At 37.0% G+C, this 19605-nt stretch overlaps 2 protein-coding genes across 3 annotated transcripts in view; one reads left to right on the top strand and one right to left on the bottom strand.

Moving 5' to 3' along the window:
- The window catches only part of tmem117 (transmembrane protein 117), an 83851-nt gene that overhangs the window by 51347 nt on the left and 12899 nt on the right, over positions 1-19605 (bottom strand). The gene's annotated exons all lie outside the window — the stretch shown is intronic.
- LOC136772053 (P2Y purinoceptor 1-like) lies at positions 13558-14508 on the top strand. Its single transcript, XM_066724747.1, has one exon. The coding sequence runs from the start codon at positions 13558-13560 to the stop codon at positions 14506-14508; it is 951 nt and encodes a 316-aa protein (XP_066580844.1).

Raw genomic sequence — 19605 nt, 5'->3', positions numbered from 1 at the left:
AATCAAACCAAAATTGCGGTGTGCAGGAAACCGTTCATGCACTCTCCGCATACCATGGGAGTATTGGCTGCTTGCTCCACTAGCCCAGCTAGGAGCGAGGCCACACCAGCTCTACAACATCTTGCAAACAAACTATATACACACAGGAACCAACTCATGCGCCACACGCGGAAAACAGGAGCAGTTGACGCCTGTGATTAGACCAGCTAACGCAGGGCAACATTAGCTCTACTGTGCTGACAAATGAACTATGTACACAGCGCAACATCGAGAGCCTGCTCACGTGCTCACCATTGAGGGCAGCAGCAGCGGTCTCTTGCTGGCACACAGCCAGAGCAGGCCACAGACCTGCTGACCAAGTACTATGTACACAGCGAGGCAGCGAATCTCGAGCACCATCAGCTGGGAACCGCGGCAGTGAGCTCCAGTCTACACAAGCTAGAACGGAGCCACAGTCCTGCTGTTTACATGTTATATATATGCAGTGGGGGCACCGGTCAATGTTTGCACCAGGGGGCACAAAACAACTGAAACGACACCCCGACAAGTGGAGCGCCTAGCGGGCCCGCCGCTGTAAGTGCGTCTCCACACAGCAATGTCTATGGACACGGGGGCACTGCAACACCAACAATACGCAACCTTGTTGTTGCCGAACAGAACATTGTGTATCCAAACACCAGGTGCCACGTAGGCCCATAGGCTTGACCACACCATGTGTGCCGGTGTTTCCACAGTTGACGGCTGTAGTGCGGGGGCAAGATAGCACAGGAGCACCTCTTGCAGGCGAGATCTCTTACGACAGACCGAGGCTTAGGCCAGGTGGCCGGGCCTCGGATTTTACTGCTGCTGCTGGCACTCCTGCTGTAGAGGAAAAAGCCCCATGGACAAAAAACCAACACAGCAAGTAATCGGATAATATATGGCACTATTTTAACACGATTATTATTTTTAAATGCTCTATTTGCGAAACCGAAACTGAAACCAGAAGCGCAGCTGGAGCTCCATTGCGCGGACGGACAGGATCGAAATTAGCTATAAATGTAACTAATAAGACACACAATAGAGACAGAGATATAGCGAAACGATGGTGAACACTAGTAGTGAAGCCAGCCAGCCAAAATATGTATTTTTTAAAGTCTAATGCAACACAGACACAGAGAGCTCAAGGTTCTCAGGTCCTGGCGAAATGGCAGAAGAGGATGAACCTGCGCTGACATCACGTTTTATAGAACAGGAAGTGGAAGGGACCTGTTCTGAGTGACGAGTGCAGGGGCCAATGGCAGCTTTGATAGAGTGATATTTTCGATCAGGTTCCTACGGAAGTGCGTAGAAACCCCTCCCCCTTTGGCAGTGCTTCCGACTTGAAAGTCTGTGTTCAGAAGATTCAATTTTGATCTTGAGCTTCTATCTCTAACTCAATTTAATATCTCAAAAAGTGCCTGCACATTTAAAATCATTTTCAAATGACTTACTTTTAATTTACCGGTGTCTCTAATTTCTTTTCAGGTATCTTGGGATGACTTCTTATCTATATATACTTTTAAATGTGATATATTTCATCAACTACTTTCTCAGGTGATAGGATTTACTGTGAGATAATTCATAATTCATTTCAAGATATCTCTAAATCACTCCACACACATTTTCTTTTAACAGTTTTTTTAGATATCTGCAACTCATTACAGAATACTTTATGAATTTCAAATGCAATTATACATGTCTTAAAATTGTCAGGGGGTCATTTACAAGACCAAAGCATTTAAGCTAATCTAAAAGACATTTGAAGATATCATATAAATATAAATACAAATGCATTAGATATCTTGATTAAAAGTTCTCCTTAATGGTTTATTAAGTTGCATGGAAGGTTTGATATCAGTCTATCTCTGCTCCCAGTTAGATTTGTACTCACAGAATTGATTTCGTGTTCATTTATATTCATTTTTTATCTTAACTTTCTAGAATTATAATTACAATCAGACACACTATTAGCAAAGGCCTAATTTAATTGATTGCTTTACCTTAGAGAATTCAGTTTCACTGGAGGATCTTTGCTACTTGTCTACTGCAAACCTACATGATAAACCTGACCGTAGATTTAAGAGTAACATTTTCTTAATTATAGGTCTTCTCATTAGCAAATTGCCTGCCACATAAACCTATACAGATGAAATATGTTCTGAACCTTATTATTGGACTGTACATTATTGGTCTAGACCATTTTTAATAGTTATGGAGGTCCTTAGAAGGGTACGAAAACCAAACAAAAAAAACGTTTGTGTTACAGGCCCATCCCAACTGAACCAACAGAATTAAGATAAGAAATGTAAAAGGGTTTACATTAAAGGTTGTACTTACGTGTTATGAGGAAGGATAAGAGCAAGCCAAAATACAACAGGTAAATTTAGAGCAAAGTAGCCTTGTAATTTTTTATTCTTTGGTTTGGGTTGAACAAGGGTGTGGGAGCTGCCGTATTTGTTTGGGGATGCTGGGAGGTTACAGGAGCCCGCTTGGTGAGGGGCAATATTGTGTTTCTCCTTACCATAATGTAGGTAAAACAGGGCATCTGTTTTTCAGTAAGGAAAGGACTGGCCCATCTAAGATTTGAAAGGGGTTTTAGAAAATAACTTTGAAGTATTTGTATTGGTGATAGTTTTGTATATATCAATTCAGTCTCTAAATGTATTGATTGTGCTGATGAAATGGATTTGTAATTTCTTTTTGTGTTTCATACATTTATTTTTGATACTTTGGTTTGTTCTGGGGGAGGGGTCATATACCCCTGGACAAGGGCGTCTGATAATAAATAAATAATATTAAAATAATAAAATATGGGGTATATAACTGGTGCTGGTGTGCATAGACAACTGTGTACCTGAGTCTAGGTAGCGCTGTGGTGTTAGCCCGCTCATTGGGGTTTTGTTTAGTTTAGAAACCTCTTGATTCATTTAGTCAGTTTTTCTTTACAAGTGACAACAAATAAATTATATATTTTCTTGGAAACCATATTTTTCTATCTACAACTGTTCCTGTTTTTATTTTATTTGTTAACACCTGACCCTTGGTCGACAACATTGCAATACATTGTTTATACATTTTAACGTTCTCCTTTCAAATCCTAGGCTAGTGGCCCAAGGCATTAATCTCATTTATCTGCCTGGATAACGTAATCCCCTTTAGAAACTGTCCTACGAACAGAATTGAAATAATCCAGATACGTTGTTGGGATTCAATTAAACAGGATCAGACAATCTGGATAATTTTGAATCCAATTATACTCTCAGAAAAAACCTGCACGGGACTAAGCAAGGGTTAATGTCATGTGCGAGGACCTCACTGTAAATGTAGATTGCTTCACCTATTAAGGAGGACTGATAAGGCGTGATTCATTACTACTCTCATTAGAATATAACAATGTGTTGTAGGACTGTGTCTATACCCCCCATAAAGGATGATGATGAGATAACTTTCAAAGCATACACAAAATGTCTTACTCTGCACATGAGAAGAATTCATCTTTTCAATTATAGGCCCTATTTCTTTCTTCATATTTACGGGTCTCTTTTGTCTGGCTGACAGTTCTACCCTGACCCTGCTTGAGGCTTACAAGGAGAGAGACACAAGATCCCTCTAAGCTCTCCTAACACAAAAAGACATCTTGCTCTCGTTCACATATTAATTCCGAGTCTGGTGGAAATGTGCATACATCACCGCACAGTTCACAGATCAGCAGACGTAGGGTGGCACTGAAATATTGAGCTCTCTGGTAATACCAGGTGATAGGCAGTACAAAAAGGTAAAAATCCCTAAACCATGTATAGGATTGGTCACTAAACAGACCTTCAGTCAGAGACGTTACAGAAAAGATCCACACTTCACTTCACTTCACTTCACTCTCTTTTTAGAATTATATTCCACTAGTTTAACAGTCCACTAAAACTACCAGCACTGAGCTATGAAAAGATGTCTGATATGAAATGGAATTAAATGAAAATCTGTATATTTTATTCATTGTTCTCTGCTTAGCCAGGCATAGTATCCGTCCCCTTTCCCCTTCACCACCTCCATATTAATAGTGTAAAACTGCTGGCTCACCATGTCATACCTTCTGAGGTATTCACTAGCCTTTGTGTTTTGGCAGAAGGTGCTTGAGTCGCTAATGTACAATAATACTATGCCGAGATCACCATCTAGTGGTAACACTGGGAAATGCGATACTGATTTTGACTGGCGCTTTGGAGCTGAACTGACTGCAATGCAAAATATGCAGTGCTTCGAGCATCTACTGCCCATTAAACATTCAAAGGGGAAATGTCCACCTTTCCGATTTCATACATCATAGAACAATCGCGCTGCACTTTGTAAAACAATCACATAGCAATAAGTATGTGAACGAGGCTGTGAAAGAAATATTGGCAGGCTTTTTGATGTGGCCAGTGGGATTTTATAAGTAATAAGGTTCTGGAAGGGAGAGAGGAGACATCTTGCATCAGTGCTTTAATGCAGGTGAACACTTATTAAAAATTTAGAAGCAATTTTTTGTGTGTTATATTCAATAAATTACAGTGGAATAGTTGAACGCTTAAACTGTTTAAGGCATAACACGAAAATACCTGTTACATTTTGTATTGTCCTGCACTAGTATTTTATTGTTCTTAGTAGCCTATATCATCATGTGCATTAATAATTAAAAAAAAAAAACTAAAACAATATATTTTTCATAGCATGAATAAATATATGGACACCAGTTTTGTTACAGAGTAAAACTGTTTCTGTAAACAGAAATAGTAACTTTAAGGAACTGTTCAACACAAACCCTGGAATGTCTTTTTAAAACCATAATATCTGCATTATTTTGAGGTTCTTGTAGTATCATTCTTCTTTTTAATTAGACAACATAAAAACATTTCACCCACTACTTGATTTACTGTAAAATACTGATCCTTTAGAAAAGACATTCTGAATATTAAAATAGAAATTCTGCAAAAACATAAATAATAATAAGTGTGCATCAGCTGGGAAATCTCTTCCTCTGTGGGTTAACAATTCAAATACATGGAAATGAAGGAACTTCCTCTTTAGCTAGGCCACATAAATCCTCTTGTATTTCCATGACACCAACTCAGTGCCCGTAGAAATAAAGTAAAGCAGCCAGTGAGGGCTCTTGAGTGACTGACCTGGTTTAAAAAAGAAGAAAATAAATAAATGGCTGACCCTGGAGTGCATTATATCTCGAAGATAGGAATGCAAATATCAGCTCTGGGATCACAGTTCACCCTGTAACAGTAATTCCTCAGGCTTACCGGCCAACTGAATGACTCTAAGGTGTCCACTGGGTTCTGTCCGACGCCCAAACGCAATTGTTTCCTATAAGGATTAGAGTGTGAAAAGGGGCAACTGCACTGGCATAACACATCTCAATCAGTCTGCTGAGTTCAGGAGTGCAGGGTCTAGCCCAGTTAAATACCCAGTGACTTGTCTTGACAGGGTAAAAAAAATAGTTTTAAATTCCAATGTGATTTTGATATTTATTATTTAAACGCCAGATATTCAAAGCATTTAGCCATGCTCTAATGATAACACACAGCCCCATTCCACATGGAGTAGCTCTGTGCTACCCTTTAATCATGTCTATGAAGAGACAGATGACTTGTGTTACATTTTTAAAGAACGCTTTGTATCTCAGACAGATATTTGACAACACTTCACTGAATTCACTGCCTTTGGTGGTCATGGATGATTCCTCGCTGACAGACTTTTTAATGTATTTAATGCAATAAGGACTGCCTGTGTGGCTGCATAATATAAGTTAATCAGCTTCTAAATAGGTAATAATTAATCTCTAATAAGAGTCAATCAATGCCAAAAAGGGACTTGGGTCTTTTCTACTATTTTCCCATTATGAGGAACTTTATCTGAACATACAGTACTGTGCAAAAGTTCTAGGCAGGTGTGAAAAAATGCTGTAAAGTAAGAATGCTTTAAAAACCAGACATGCTAATAGATTATATTTATCAATTAACAAAATGCAAAGTGAGTGAACAGAAGAAAAATCTACATCAAAACCATATTTGGTCTGACCACCCTTTGCCTTCAAAACAGCATCAATTCTTCTTGGTACACTTGCACAAAGTCAGGGAATTTGTAGGCAGGTGTATGATTAAACAATTAGACCAAACAGGTGCTAATGATCATCAATTAAATATGTAGGTTGAAACACAATCATTAACTGACACAGAAACAGCTGTGTAGGAGGAATAAAACTGGGTGAGGAACAGCCAGACTCAGCTAACAAGGTGAGGTTGCTGAAGACAGTTTGTGAAATATGTGAAATGTGAAATATTTGGCTGCAGCAGAAGGCAGTTTGTTCACTGAAGGGCTGGAGAGCGGTACACGAATGAGTGTCTGCAGGCAACAGTGAAGCATGCTGGGGGTTCCTTGCAAGTTTGGGGCTGCATTTCTGCAAATGGAGTTGGGGATTTGGTCAGAATTAAAGGTCTCCTCAATGCTGAGAAGTACAGGCAGATATTTATCCATCATGCAATACCATCAGGGAGTCATCTGATTGGCCCTAAATGTATTCTGCAGCATGACAACGACCCCAAACATACAGTGACAGTCATGAAGAACTATCTTCAGAGTAAAGAAGAACAAGGAGTCTTGGAAGTGATGGTATGGCCCCCACAGAGCCCTGATCTCAACAACATTGAGTCTGTCTGGGATTACATGAAGAGAGAGAAGCAACTGAGGCTGCCTAAATCCACAGAAGAACTGTGGTTAGTTCTCCAAGATGTTTGGGCCAACCTACCTGCCAAGTTCCTTCAAAAACTGTGTGCAAGTGTACCTAGAAGAATTGATGCTGTTTTGAAGGCAAAGGGTGGTCACACCAAATATGGATTTGATGTAGATTTTTCTTCTGTTCACTCACTTTGCATTTAGTTAATTGATAAATATAATCTATTAACATGTCTATTTTTGAAAGCATTCTTGCTTTACAGCATTTTTTCACACTGGCCTAAAACTTTTGCACAGTACTGTATATTTGAATACATGATTATAATTTCTTCTTAACATGTAAAACCTATTAATTGATGTTTACATTTAATAAGAAGCACGATTTGAATAATATATCAAATATACAGAAAACAATATAGTAATGAAAAATATATGAATGAATGGCATATGTTAATTCAAAATCCAAATATAAATAAGAGCATGTATCACATACACATGTAAGCAAAATTTCATTTATATTTAAAACTTATTTGAATGTAATAAATTGTACAAACACATATTTATCATATGCTTCATTCATATGTGGTGGGGTACATTAATAATGGAAGCACAAAGTTATATAAAGCTTAAAACTATACCCCCTGGCAGGTCAGAGACCAGCTCAAATGGAATTACCCTCTGAAATATTTTATGAGACAAAAGTAAATCTCCAGTCGTATAATAATTACCAAGGGATCAAGCTCTTTAGTGCAGCACGAGCACTGTGGCCTGGGGGCTCGTCCAGCCAGAGAGATATGAACATCCCAGGGCTGTGTGCAAACAGAACAACCCAATAAAGCACCCACTACACAACACACAGACAGAGGCGGGGAGAAATACCAGAACAATGAACTTAAGTGTAACACTTACAACAGCTATTCACATGTGAACAAAAGCTTATGGCTGCCAACACAACCGCCACCTACAGCAGTTTCTTTACTTTAGCTCACCAGACAGCCAGAAGTCCTCCATCCCACCCCTTGCAATAGCAACATGGGTTCAGATATATGTATAACCTTTTATGGAAGACATATATAATTTTAAATGCTGGGGTCACCCATTTTGTAATGAGGAATTTATCTTTATTATTGCAAATTATTGATTCTAAAGTCTATTTCTCACCCACCAGGGCAAGACAACACCTTAACTTTTATGTGAGTTTGTATACCGGGAGTGCTTCGGGTTCATAATCATGCAATTAAACAAAATACACTGATCTGAGAAAATCTTATTTAAACAAAGCAAATAACGCCACAGATATCAGATAATGGAAAGAGCATTTCAAACAGAGCCATGTGACGCAGTGCACAAGGATGACATGGCCCCGCATTAAAAGCCATCCCATAGTTTAGAAGGTTTAATAGGGTGATATATTGAAGTCATGTGCCAGCAGCACATTTCCTTTCAGCTTAAGGATCCAATTTCCTTTTGTTAATTTAAACAATCACAGACATGGTGATAATAAAACAAATAAAGCATACGGTCCAGGCAAAGCAATCATGAACAAAGAACAAAATATATCTATGCCAATGTCTTTTATTTATTCTAATAAAAATTATCTGAACAGTTAAGTACACTTGAATTAAATTGTTCTGTTGTCTATTCAGTTCAAGGGGGTTGGAATTGTAGGCTGGGAGATCCAGGTTCAGGAGTCATTATTATGACACGGTAAAACATTCGATCAAGCATTTCCAATCAAAACTGTTTAGTCAAACATCAATCAGACAGGTTAAACAGTATTTCTGATGCCTGACATAATTTAGTTGATGTGTGTCAGTCAGTCCCTGCTGCCTACCCATAAGGCTGCATTCAAACATTGCACCACCTAATGGCCAGAGCTGCCACTGAACCAATATGGTTAAATGCCAGTGTAAAGGCTCAGTGGCCCATGCCCTTCCATTACAACAGTAAAACCATGCTACTGCAGGAACTGATTTGAGTTAATATACACATTTTGTGCATTAAACCACAATATGAAGTACAGTGTAACTTGAGCACATACACATCTGCCAAACAATATCCTACTACTGTCAACAGTCCATCTTGGTGTGCATGAGAGACAGGTGCTGTCAGGATTTAAATAGCATGAAATGGCAAAACATGGTTTCAACTCGACGGTTATCAAGTATTGTTCACATTTCCTTTCTGAACAAAATGGCTGACCTTTAATAGTTGTGTGAAGTAAAACACTGTGTCATTTAATAATGCTGTATAATTGAAGTGTTCCACTGTAAGTGTGCTCTTCACATCAATTAAGTAAGAATTAACTTTATTGACTTGCCGAATGTGAGCATTTATATCATGCCAGAAGGTTAAAGCGTTCATTTAAAATGTTTCCACATAACATTTAGACTATTAGCTTTGTTAACTTGTCAGGATCCCCAGATGATTGAAAATGATTCAATATTTTGCAAAAAAGTATAGACTTTCAAATACATTTTCTGGAGGGTAACATTAAAGAATTGATCAATTTAAGCTCAATGATTTTGAAGGTTATCAAACCTCTCTTACTAAAAGCATTGAAAGCATAATCAGTCATGACATTGTAACCCCTGGGCAGACGCAATGGTTCAGATCAGAATACTCTAATCTGCTAATGCAACATTTGTCCATTATTCACAAGCAATATATTACTGTTTAATTAATTATTTTACCTCATCAAATGCAAAACAAAAGTTAGACTGGCAATCATAACATATATGATAATTTCCCCAGTGTTCCTACACTTAAAATGTACTTAATATACAGTATTGGAAACACCTTTGCTCGTTGTTGACAAAGCAATCTGTATAAAGATGCATAACTGTACGATGAGCACCTACTTCTCCCCAGTCGTGAGGAGGAGCATTCTCTGGTCAGTGACTGAAATGGTGTTTGCGTTTGTGAGGACTTGACTGTGAACTTCCTCACTCTCGCCATGGACATCGAACAGAGAACAGGAGGGCGACGGACAGAAATGTAGCAGGACTGATGGGAAAACCCCAGCTGCCTGTGTGATCGAGGACCCGTGTTAACAGCCTTTCCAGCAACATGTCCCAGTTGTATATTAACGACTCTTTGATGAACAAACATGGTAAGGGGGTCTCGTACTGAAGTTTCCATATGCATTTGAAATAGAAAAACACAACAGAGACTATATTGTTTATGACATGTAGGGTTGCATGTTAATATACTTTATTTTTAAGATTTAACATGCAGAGTGGCTGTTTATTTTCTGTTCTTTAACCATTAGAAATTAGGTACATTAGTACATGCAAAACTGCTTTTTTAGATGTTGTTAAGCTTCTGATTAACAAATCTGATTAGGATTCTAAGCACCTATAATTCAATATTACTGAGTAGGACTGAATGTTTGAACTTGAGACTAGAACAAAACATCTATTTTCTATAATTTCTTAGAATGATAACATCTAATTTTAAATTGCTAACTTAAATAAAAATATACTTACAAATATACTAACACATAGCATACAGTGTGTATAGTGTGTAAGTTGATGACAATATTATCAAGGAAATTATATATTTAAGTCCATTCTATTATAACTTGCATCAGATACTACTTGCATTGCCAATCATACACATCTGTCAGAGAGCTATACAAGTATGACCTTTGTTCAAAACCCTGTCATTAGAAGCTGTTAGTACAAAGTAAAATTCTACAGCCTCTCTTAACACACACTTGTACATTTTCTAAAACAGCACTATACTAATTACTCTACAAAACATTGTAACCAGAAAATAAATGTCTTACTGAAATGGAAAGCAGTTAACTACAATGACCAATTGCTATATATATATATATATATATATATATATATATACACACACTGCCCTTTGCCATGTGGAAATAATACAGTAAAATACAATATCTGAAGACGCAGTACACAATGGGATGGGAATGTGTATAAGTGCTATGGAGAGTTACTAATTGATGTAATCAATGAATCTCTACTTTTACTCTGTAAGACTCTCTATATCCATTAGGTATTTATTGCTATTACCATGTTTAATATATAGATAAGTGATACTTTGCATGTCTGGAGTGTTTCACTTGTTCACTAGTTGCTTAGTTACAGCGGTGCATAATTCTAACAGCAAATTGAGAAAATGTGCAACAATAATTAGAGAAAAATACCCAATTAAACCACTGATCCACATTATAAAAGACATTAAATATGATATATAACATACCATACAAGAGGCGTTCTATTGTAGAAGCTCTGTAAAGCCATAATTTTCCAACCAATTCAGAAACAAATATATATATATAGGTAATGATTGCAGATCCGTTTCACGAACAGGTGTTTCACTTATCTTTATTGCAGCTGCATCGCATTTTTCATTTCATTATGCTCATCAGCCGAGATGAGCAGTGGTGGGTAAGCATTTTGTATGTTATTCCTTTATCAAAGGAAATTGCCTCAGCATTATTCCCTGGCAACCTTCTCTAACACGGTATATATAAATGTATTATCATAATACAAATCAATAAATAAATCACTCTAGTTCAAGGCTGTAGTGGAAAAACACTCACACAGTTTAGGGATGTTTTTCTCTAACATACTTTATATACCTGTCTGTGTGATTCCAATTTCACCACAAGTTAAATTAAAGATGGGCTAGACTTTGATATTGTTTTTAAATGCTGTCAAAATACTGTACAGAATTGTGTATACTTATAATTAAATAAATAATCCTAAATATACATTTGTGTAAGTTGTAAAACAAATATTATAGATTACAAAGACTGGAATCTGCACACTGCTGCATAATGATATTATTATTATTATTATTATTATTATTATTATTATTATTATTATTATTTAGCTAATGCATCTGTCCAAGGCAAATCTTATTCAACAAGGAACTGTGCCAAGGTGCATAGTACATATATAGCCCTGGGATGATTAAACATTGTTGAGAGCACATCTCAAGCACAGCTCCCCTGATTGGCAAGTGCTGGTATAAGGGCAGTAAACCGGCACACCTATATATATATATATATATATATATATATATATATATATATATATATATGTAACAAATGGGAAAATATATGGGAAAATGGGAAAAGGAGCAGCACACTTTTAACAAAAACTAGCCATTTGCCTAAAGAAAAAAAAGGATTTGATCAATTCATACTTCCAGTGCTCACTTATGGCAGTGAAACCTGGTCACTATATTTTGTAAATCGCCCTGGACAAGGGCATTTGCTAACAAATAAATAATAATAATAATAAATGCACAGAAACTTCGGACGACACAAAGGAGCATGGAAAGATGTATGTTTGGAATAATAAGAACAAATAAATGAATGAATCCGAGAACAAATGTTTTACAAAATGATGTTATTAGTTCTTGTTGAGTGTGGTTTTATAAGGAGCAAGTAAGAAGTTCAATTATTTTGTATTAGTTTTCACAGTACACAGACCTTGACAAAGGTTTACACAATGTTTGCAAATAGTGGCTTGTGCCAACGTCTGCCCTTGTCAGGACTAGGCAGTGTGCTTTGTTTTGCATTAGCTGTGCATGAAGACACCTTTTATTAACTTTACTTGATATGTGGTCACTGATATTTTGTTTGACTAAGAATATTAAAATCACAGGCTTTCCCATTTTCAGAAAACAGCTTGCAGGGAATCCGGATGATGAGATATATCAGTATGAACAATATTGCAGAGCTTACTTGACCACACGCAGAAGATGCAGAATGAGATTTTCCCCAACCCAACGTGTAGATTCAGTCAACATGGCGTCCCAAGTACTTTTATCTGAATGCTTGCAACATGCCCTTTCTTTCTGGGAGTGTAATGAGGCTCATTGTGTATACATAAGGTTGTTAGGGTGACGAAAACCATCTGTAAAACCAGTACAGTGTATAAACCCGGTCTTTGTGCAGCGGATTTATCACTCTACTGGGTGGAGCTGTGTGGCGCGAGGTGCTTGGAGCAGCTTTTGTGCGGCGCATTGCCTTCACACTGTCAAAAATACTAATGAACTTCCTTTGGAGCCTTTCTGCTCAATAATGACCCTACAGTTCTGCTCTCAAAAGACATATTTTGTCTCACTGCTGCTAAAAAAAAGAAAAATGTAATTTCTGCATTGGCTTCCTGCAAATTCATTATCTTGTCAACCCTGGATATGTGTTTTAGCAGATGTTATTCTGCTAGAACTCTAGTCTGTACAGCTGGAGTCAGCCATGTTTCTGCTTCTCAGCTTGTAATGTGGGAAGAGGCCCATTTAATGTTTCCCCCTTTTTATGTATTTATGTTACTTTGTTACTGACATTTAGCAATTGGTCCATGAGAGATGTGTTGGGAAGAGGATGCTTGGGTTTGAGATGTTGTTCTGTTTTGATTCTGGTTGTTTTGTCTGGGCTCTTCTAAATAAAGACAGTAATCACAAAAAGGCGTTGTGCCCACATGTCCATGCTTAAACACTTATTTTCTCACAGTTTGTGATTTACCATTTTCTATTGAGAATCAAAATATTGTTATAATTATGTTATAAATTATTATAAATATTGTTTGAAACTCAGTATTTGCATATTAGGTTTAGATATTTGTTAGTAATTGTTGAGAAGTATATTAAGTATGGTTTTAAATTAGATTTTTTGAATTTCACAACTGATATTTTTGTATCTGTTACTATTTAATCTCTTCAGGTGAATAGGACCATGGTGAAGTATCAACTTTCATGATGTACCGGTTTTCATTTAATTCTTGCTTTATTTCCTTTAAAGGACACCCAAACCAGACCGTTGTCTTCTGCAGGCAATTTGGGATGAAACAGTGGTACTGCTACATTTTACTCATTCTGTACATATTTGCCTTGGCTGTAGGAATTCTGGGAAATATTATTGCACTTCTGAATTATATGTGCTGCAAGAAATCATGGACGACCAGCCAAATATTTCTCTTCAATCTAATACTGTGTGACTTGGCGTGGATTCTGACATTGCCATTCACCATTTACATTAACCTCCGAAAGCCCACGGCATACGAAACCCAGACATTTTGTCAATTCAAAAAAATATTCTTCAATATAAACATATACGGGAGCATATTTTTCCTAACCCTCATCAGCTTTGATCGGTTTGTTGGCACAGTTCATCCCATCAGCTCTTTACAATGGTGGAACCAAGGGAAAGCTAAAATGTGTTCAATGTTTGTGTGGTTTGTCCTGTTCCTGGGCTGCATTCCTGATTTCTTTCTTGCTTTCGCAGTAAAGAGACAAGAACATATCACAATTTGCCTGGACCATATCAAGGGCCCTTTCATCTACATTAATATATTTTGTATAATACGAACCATTATTGGATTTCTCATCCCTTTCAGTGTCATGATTTCTTGCTACATAATGACTGTTAAAGTACTTCGAAATTTACCGAAAAGGAACACAAATGGACGGAAATCAGGGAAGCCATTGATGCTGATATCTGCAGCCATCATCGTCTTCATTGTGTCATTCGTCCCCTATCACATTATGATCATGACGCTCATCATCCTACGTATCCACAAGAATGTGAATATGAACAACATCAGCACCCTCTCCGCCGCCTATGAATTTCTGGAAGGGATCTGCAGCATCAGCAGCTGCCTGGACCCCATTCTTTACATCCTAGCAAGCGAGCGATTTCAAAAGAACTGGCTGGCAATGAAGCAGCACACCAAAACAATATGCTGCTTCCGCAGGACGAGACGAGTTGGAGTCATAAAAGTTACATCATCGTGAAATGAAGTCTGATTGGTTATGAAGAGAATAACTGTGCCAACGAGACACCCATACACAAAGAGACAAATAAAAACGTTTGTGTGTATATATATCTTGGGGCGGCCTACATTCAGCTGTGGATCGATATAGGTTGATGGTGATGGTGATATTTATCTGTGTGTGTGTGTGTGTGTGTGTGTGTGTGTTGAAGACCTTAAAAATTAAATAAAATCACTTTGAAATTGTTACCAACACCATATTGTTGTTTCAGGCTATTACAGGCTTGAGACATCCTATGACCTTACTGTGTCAAAGGCTTTTTCAGGGGCAATTACTGGAAATGTTCTAGATATATTTAACAAAAGTACAAACATTATACTGTGTGTTTAAATCAATTCTGAAGATGGTGTTATTTGCTTAGTTGCTCAGTACATTACATCTGGTGTATTTTGTATTAAAAGGTAAATTAATCTTCTACAGTGAGAGCATAATTTACGTTTGTTTAACTTTAAGCAAGCAGAAAGCATAACAAACAGGTTTTACATAACCAATCCATATTCCCAGTCATCCGAGGAATGTCTCCTATGTTACCAGAACCAATTTAAGAGCAATCCTCTTTGCAGTCAAAGCTTATCTCCCTTTATAACAGCTAACTAAGTCTGGTGTCTTTGTATGCTGGGAACGTCCAAGGACCTTATCTTGTTGTCACGGACAACGTGTGAGAATCTCGCTTGACACTCTTTAGTGATATGAGCCATTGTTTTATTTCAAAAGATTTCCCGGAGATTGTAGTGGAAATGTTTGAGAATTGTGTTGCTATTAAAGCAGCTCAAATCCAGACTTTGAGAGCAGAGCTCCCAGCTTTGAGAGAGTCCATTTCTTTACGACCGGCGGGTTTTACCAGTGTATAGATCAAGAGAAGGACAGTTCCCTTTGCCCTTCTTTTCTGAAGGCAGATGACATTTCATCATTTTATACTTCTTGCAGGATTTGAAGATTGACTTTCAGCTTATCAAGTCATAATGAAAGATGTTTTTTTTTTTCTAGAACTGTGGTTAGATAACAACAATTACAATGCTGTGGTTTAAGTTAAAATGTTACTTATTTTTGTACACTGTTAAACAAGTGTCTATGGATCCTGTTAATAAATGTATACAATACAATTATCCATATATTGTTTTTTTTGCTAAAAAGTTATTGGAACAATCAATTATGTAAAAATGTCACTGCACCAAGTTGCAGGTATAAATGTTACACAATTTCCTGGATAGACAAATGAATGATCTGTGTTGTGAGGCTTTATTCAGTGGATTATGTTCAAACACATACTTGCCTTATAAGTATGTAGATTGTGCTACAGTAAACCCATGACTCACAAGTTCCTAAATCCAACTCTCATAAGACCCCAGCATTATTCAAGATGTCTTCTTGATGTATACAAAAATAAAAAGGCAGGACAGAAAACATACTTATTCAATTGTGTCTACTCCAACATAGCATAGCATAGTTGGAAAGATTGAGTGGTCAAATGTGAAAGTTCATGTCCTGTATTTGACCACAATGAAAGCCTCGACGAGAAAGAAAATAAGACACTGAAAGAGACTGATGTGACAGTGCTGTCATCTTACATCAAACTGTCAGCGCAGAAGTACATCTTGACAAACTGAAATGGCAGCACAGAGTTTCACTGAAGAAGCCCTCAACTTCCCAACTTGCTTCTGCTTAAAGTGGTAGTTGGTGGTCACTTTAGGAACTATACAGTATTTAACATTTATTATTAATTAATGTAAGAGTCTCCAAGTGATAATATCTAAAATAGCTCACTTAAGTAATGCTACACGTTTAATGTTAAGCCTGACCATAAATCTTGTGAAATAAAATGTCTATGTTTACAATGGAGCTGTAAGCTTCATACACAACTGTATTTATATATATATATATATAATCTAAAATGTTTGCTCTTATTCTATTATGTTTATTGGAAAGTGTATATTTTTTGACAATGCTATGTTGCCCTGTGTAAAAATGTCTCCTAATACATACATCCACACATAAAAGACTTATAACGTCTGTGAAAGTTCATTTTGGATTGAAAAATCCAATACTGAAGTGCCTTGGAGCACCATCTAGTGGCCTCTGTGAATACATTTATGAAAACTATGCAAGTCACGGTTATTCTGTAAACTTGGAATGCATTTTTCCTCATTTGTTTTTGTTCAGTCTAATATCACAAAACAAGTCCTGTGACATTTTCTGATGAATTCTGGACAACAACAACTGAGATCAATCTCTTATTTTTGCATGTGTGCATGTTTGATGCAGCGCTGGGGCACAAAGCAGTACCAACGGGAATTAATTTGTGCTTTGAAATGCCTGCCACAAAAGGTAAAGAGGTTCATGTCCAAGTCTTTGTTAAGTATCCTTTTTTTGGCCAATTATACATCACCCTGACAAACAACTAAAACAGCCCTCACCCAATAGTCTATTTTTGTTGATTTAATGTGCTCTGATTTAAAGCAGTGAGATCAACAATAGCTGTTTATGGTAAATAAATACATTGTTGTGATAAATCATCATGACATAACTAGGGAAATCATCCACATGTAGAAACGGCTATTGGAATGTCTTTAATAACAAATGCATCACGTTTTCACAATAGAGAACATTGTGAAATTAGGTGAAATGACTGTAAATAATTGAAGAATGATAAATTAGTAATGTGTGTGAACATGTGAACATAATGTGGAGTCCTGCTGTCTACACTCTGCAGGGCCCGGTTTAGACTGAGACATGGACTGGCTGCTGGCAGGGGCCTCAGCAACACTGAGATATGGACGAGTTCAGCACAAGGCAGAGCTGGGCGATACACTGTTCATGTAAGCAGCCCATGACACTGGTATCCCATCAAATTAATCTATATAAACTCTATCATATAATGTCATTGATAGATCAAGGGGGGGGAAACTAATCAAGACATTAACAACATTACAATCAGAACTGAGTATAATTCTGGATCTGGCAATAAAAACGAAACCAAACATGGATGTTAGTGAATATAACTAAGCCACATTTGAGCATAAATCAACGTTATGTGCCATTACAAAATCAATGTTAAGAGTAAGCATGAATGTCATGAATGTAATAAATCCATTTGTTTTTTCTCCACTTTCTTCTGCACCTCCTTGCATGTACTAAATAAACAGTGAATGTATCACAGCTATGGTGAAATCATGCCGTCTAGACTGGAGAGAGGGTTCAAACCTCCTGTGTCCAAGGACCAGTCTTTCACTGTAGAGTTTTCTGGGGACTTTTTGTCTCAGGCACTCAGAGTTGTGCTTGAGACAATAGTACACAACACGACTCAAATGTGTAAAGTTTACAAAATGACCAAATGCTTTTGCGCTTGGTCCTGCTGGTATTGTTTTAACATTAGTTTCTATTTTACTTTAGCGTAAGCCTGGCTTGCCACAGAGATATCATTCAATGCACGATGTCGTAATAGTTTAGATGCAGCCTAAATAAATTAAGAAACATTTGTGTCAGGGAAAACAAAGCTTTAGGAAAACACTGCTTTCATTAATGCAGATTTATTCCATAAATAATGATGTAGTTTACGCCATAAATTCTCAATCACATTTTTCGCATCTGTCAAACATTAATCTTTTAGATCTAAAGTATGTCGTAAAAAAAGGCAGTGACTGATTTGTGTCTTGGCCATCTAATGGGAATTCATCACAACACTGTGGAACAAATTATTACATATCTAAGTCAAGTGAAAAGCGAATTAGTTTAATTCCCCAGTCCCATTGAGCGAAAATAATGTAATCTTGCAAACAAACATACATTTATATAGCTGTTTACTCCAATAGTGAAAAGACTGAATTATAGAGACAAAAAGAGGAGAACGGCAGCTGCTTGCAGGAGTCCAAAAAGGGGAAAGAATGTCAGTGGAGACTGAAAGCCTGCCTAAATGCAGAATTTCAATCTCCTCTCAAGTGGGAATAAGGATCTGACTGTGCTACACTGTACATGTTGATGGCTTTAAAGTGGCTTCTGCCAGGCATCTATAATAAAAGCTGTTATTGTATTTTTTATAACAAAGCAAGCCTTCAGTTTTTTCAGTCTGAAATCCAAAATATGTTTTATTTTGCTTGTGAGTTCAATCTTTGAATCACTTAGAAAACAAGAACATTTAGGACAAGTTTTAGAGTTGTTTGTCATGACAGACTTTTATTATTATTATTATTATTATTATTATTATTATTATCCATTTTTATCAGGTATGATTTCTCTCAAAAAACATTTTAACCTTGGCAACACTAGTTCAAAATGAACAGAATGAAAATCATATTTTTCTGTCACTGGGGGCTTCAAAAAAACACGTCCGCTTCACCTCCTTAAATCAATTGTGGGTGAAGTTTATTGCACGCACATTGACAGAAATCCAATTCGACAGCAGCACATGTCTTCCTATAGCCATGAAGGCCACAACAACAAGAACTAGTCAGAGAAAAATGTGCCCAAGGCTTTGTGTTAACCTTGGCCTCTATATGTCCAAGAGGAGACACAGGCATTGCTACAGTGTTGTGGAGCTACTGCCCAAGTAATATTGCTGGCTTGAGGTCAAATCAAATGCAGACAAACCAAGGGCACCTACTCTTCTCATACAGAGCGATAAATCTAATGGCTGGCATCACTTTATAGGAATGTGCTTTCATTCCATTCCCCCTAGTGCCTAACAGCAGAAAAATGATAGAATCAATCAGACTACTGACACACTAGCAGGGATTTCAGGAATGGAGCCGTGACAAGAATGCTTTATGAGGCTTGTAAAAACAACAACAAAAAAACTACTGCTAAGGGCTTACAGACTCTTAACAACTATGTCATATTAAATTGTTTGTTAAAAAGGCACTGCATACTTTAATAGAGTTGCATTGTAAACTATTTTCTTCAAATAGATTAAATATGATACAACTTGCATACAAAATTTGTATAATGTTGGCCCATTTTTATAATGGTGGGTGTTAGATTAACATTTTTCCACTACTTTATTTTCTGACTAGTTTCAAGTATCTGCTGTTAAACCTTTTGTTTGTATGTTGTTTCATTTTAGAC

The sequence above is a fragment of the Amia ocellicauda genome, chromosome 15, assembly GCF_036373705.1.
Source record: "Amia ocellicauda isolate fAmiCal2 chromosome 15, fAmiCal2.hap1, whole genome shotgun sequence".
Lineage (NCBI taxonomy): Eukaryota > Metazoa > Chordata > Actinopteri > Amiiformes > Amiidae > Amia > Amia ocellicauda.
The sequence above is the reverse complement of the archived record's forward strand: the minus strand, read 5'-3'. Positions and strand labels throughout refer to the sequence as shown.

Coding starts and splice junctions, on each gene's coding strand:
- LOC136772053 (XM_066724747.1), top strand. CDS start 13,558: ATGAAACAGTGGTACTGCTACATTTTACTCATTCTGTACATATTTGCC.